The sequence below is a fragment of the Taudactylus pleione genome, unplaced genomic scaffold (genome assembly GCF_031769625.1).
Source record: "Taudactylus pleione unplaced genomic scaffold, aTauple2 ptg000214l, whole genome shotgun sequence".
Taxonomy (NCBI): domain Eukaryota; kingdom Metazoa; phylum Chordata; class Amphibia; order Anura; family Myobatrachidae; genus Taudactylus; species Taudactylus pleione.
This window is the reverse complement of record NW_028284616.1, coordinates 5,534,211-5,537,672: the sequence shown is the minus strand read 5'-3', so window position 1 is coordinate 5,537,672 and position 3,462 is coordinate 5,534,211. Positions and strand designations below refer to the sequence as shown.

The window sequence follows — 3,462 nt, the reverse complement described above, 5'->3', positions numbered from 1 at the left end:
GATGGTAAATGCAATCCCTGCACTACTTACACACCGTACAGTGTATTTCAATACATTTGCACGAATCAGAATTTCATATTGCCGTAAATAGAATAGAGAAGAAATTATAATTATCGGGTTTAAGACCCAAAATGTACCCAAATAGCAAATATTTTTCTGCTTAGGAAGGATATTACTGTATGTTCCCTTTCATGAAGGAAGCAAGCATTTCCTTAGGGAAAAAAACAAATAAGGATCTTCATATAAGAAAATGCAAATGAGGCAATGCCATTATCTCATGTGCATTCCCCTAAATATCTTTTATACAACATCCAGGACCACAGATTTAATAACATACATCCAGATATCAAATTTATAACTTAATATAACAAATTGTAATTTTGATTAATACAGTGCGTTCATTTTATGCAATTGTCCAGAGCCTAAATTAGCATTACAAAAATTGTTAATGAATAAATTTGGACATAGTATGTTAAGCCACCCACACAGGGTACGATATGCACCTTCCGATGCGACCTGCGATCAGACGGCCAACATATTGGGCGGTCCCCACATCACACACGGTGCGATTGGGTGGCCGACCGCCCGATATGCCGGCACCCCCTCTCCCACACCCGCATAGCGCTGCATGGGATCATAGATCGCATCCCCAGATCAAGTAAACAAGTAAGATCTGGGAGTGCGCACTGGCCGAGATCATGCCCACACACGGTACGATATAGCAGCGATATCGTACCAATCCGTCGGATCGGCTGCTATATCGCACCGTGTATGGGCACCTTTAGTCAATAAAGGAGACTGGTGTTAAAGTGAAGGAGTACGCTGTAAGAAGAAGTTACGCAACTGTATTTTGCAGATAATAAGCATATTTAAAAGTTTATTAACATGGTCACGATCGCTGATCGACAGTCAATGATTTCCTTCCTTTTAACATTCTGCGAAGTATCACTTCTATACCACCCCTGGTGCTTATTCGTTTCAGCCATCCATGAGTTCTTCTGCGCTTGATAAATTTAGGCTGGTATTCCATGCCCCTCTTCTTGGTGCGGACTGGCAACAAGCTCCAGTGTGAGGGTATAGTTCGGGTAAGGATACCACAGCCAGCTGGCAGTGAGGAGGAAGGGATCTCTCTCAGACTGAAGCTCTGGAACATACTTGCAAAAGTCCTATGCTGTCCATAGAAAGTGGGCACAGGTGGTCTCAGTGACAAAAACCTTAAATAGAGTATGGTAGACATTATAAGGATAGCATCTTATATGATAACCATAATGTAAATAAGTTACCATTAGCTCTTCTGTTGTGTACAAAAGACTGTATGGTCATATAAGGGTGTTATAGATCAGGGGTAGACCACCTGTTGCACTCCAGCTGCTGTGGAACTACATATCCCAGCATGCCCTGAGTTATAGCTTGCCCGCATAGCAAACCTGTGGCAGGACATGCTGGGATGTGGTAGTCCCAAAGCAGCTGGACTCTGGAGTGCCAGAAGTTGCCTACCCCCGTTTTATATACACAATACAGTAACCCGCATATAATGCAATACTCTAGCACACAGGTTCTCAAACTCAGTCCTCAGGACCCCAAACAGTGCATGTTTTGCAGGTCTCCTCACATAATTACTAGTGAAACAGTTAGCTGCACCTGTGGATCTTTTAAAATGTGTCAGTGAGTAATGAATACACCTCTGCACCTGCTGGGTGGCCTGGAAAAAGTGAACTGTGTGTGCATCTGTCCTGCAACAAGTCATTCCTGGAACAATTGCAGCACCTCACATGACTTACACAGAAGGTCAACGCAAAATGCCGCCATACACTAATGTGACCTCAGGAGTTCCCAACCAAAATACACGCGTTATAACGCTGCACAGTTGCCTCATCCCACAGTCTCCTATCCGCGGCCCAATTATTATTACATGTTCCCTCACCTGCCCAGTCCGCCCAGCATCGCCGCCGCCATGTTACTGCCTCTCTGTCAAGCACGGCCACCACGCATGCGCCTTTCTGTCACGTCGCATCGCATATAGCAGCAGCATGGGGGCTTCTGGGAATTGCAGTCTCTATACATTACAGGACAGGCTAATCATGTTTGGTTGTGTATGATAATGTGACCTGTGTTTCTATAGTAACACCGCATGCCATGCTCTGCTACACGGCAGCCAAGAGCTGGGAAATCATAGCTTGTATATGGCTGTTTAAATATAGCACGGTAATCACAATGGCTACTTGAAGGCGTGTAAGATATATTACAGTTATTGTATGTCTTGTTTAAACTCAGGCATTTAGGTATAAGTATAATATAACATGCACTAATTATTGCATTGATGCAGCACACGGCTTATGTTAAAAACAAACACTAGTGCTTACCCACTTATACGTCATCACCTGCTAGTGACACCACAGGTGAATGTGATGGTTATCGAAAACTTGCGCTTTGGTTGGCAACTTAGCAAATTGGTTTTATTAGTCTGCCAGGGCTTTTTCTCCTCCCTCTTCCATATGTCTTTTTCTCTTTCCTTCTCTTTCTCCGCATGATATCACCACTCTCTCTGTCCACCGCTGCCTCTTTAATGAGCTGTGACTGATTACCTAGCTTTACAACTACCAGAATTATAATTTAGGGGCCCATTTATCAAAGGAAATTTGAGGTAAATTTTGCAATGCGATCATGGGCAGTACTGCATGCCCTGATCGTATTGCAAAATGCGATCATTAATAAATGGGCCCCTTAGTTTGTGACGGTCGGGGTAAGGTTACTCGGCACCCAGCGCCATCATGTGCTCGCCATCCGCCCCTTCCCTCCCCCTGAGCTTGTACTAATAATGCCAGTGGGAGGATGGAGGGCGAGTTCTTCTGGAGCCGAACTCTGGCATGCCTCGAACCGGTTCTGGTTTGTGAGTGTATAACCAAGTGCACACACACTTGGTTATACACTCACAAACCAGAACCGGTTCGAGGCACGCCATTGTACTTTCACCATAGACAAAACATGTGCACCTAGGAGTATGCTTAAACAGATGTTCGTCATCATGTTTTATATATCTCTCCATGCACACATGCTTCTCTCTTTATGTAAATGCTCTAATATATAGGTTTGCTATAGGTCCCGGTTTTCCCGGGAATGTATCCGATTTGCAACCCGTGTCCCAGCGTCCTGAAGACACCACTATGTTGAATATAGCTACAGCAAGTGGAGTAGCGTGGAACCATAGCGCCCAGAGAAAGTGCATGTCGCAGCACCCCCCTCCTTGTACTGAATTGTGCCAGTGGGGTATGGCCAGCCTGCGGGGGAATACTGAAATGAAGAGAAAAACAGCAAACAGTGGGCCTGATTCAAAGCCGGACGCTATTTGCGCTCGCTCGTTTAGAAAAAGGGGCCGGCTATTTAATTTGAGCGCTCGCTCATTGCGGACTGTTGACGCCTCTATGTCTGAGCGAGCGAACGAAATATGCGCTCGCTATTTTG

The 3,462-nt window shown here is 44.9% G+C and overlaps 1 protein-coding gene across 2 annotated transcripts; it reads right to left on the bottom strand.

The window, feature by feature from the left end:
• Positions 1 to 237: 237 nt before the first annotated feature.
• On the bottom strand, positions 238 to 2,027 carry MRPL34 (mitochondrial ribosomal protein L34). 2 transcript variants are annotated; one of them, XM_088478517.1, is made up of 2 exons: positions 1,925 to 2,027; positions 238 to 1,214 (listed from the first exon to the last, which is right to left on the bottom strand). In XM_088478517.1, exons 1-2 carry the CDS (start codon positions 1,954 to 1,956, stop codon positions 890 to 892), a joined length of 357 nt encoding a protein of 118 aa, XP_088334643.1. In that variant the 5' UTR covers positions 1,957 to 2,027; the 3' UTR covers positions 238 to 889. The 2 variants fall into 2 exon arrangements, with proteins under 2 accessions (XP_088334643.1, XP_088334642.1); XM_088478516.1 differs by lacking the exon at positions 1,925 to 2,027 and adding an exon at positions 1,691 to 1,752.
• Positions 2,028 to 3,462: the final 1,435 nt, after the last annotated feature.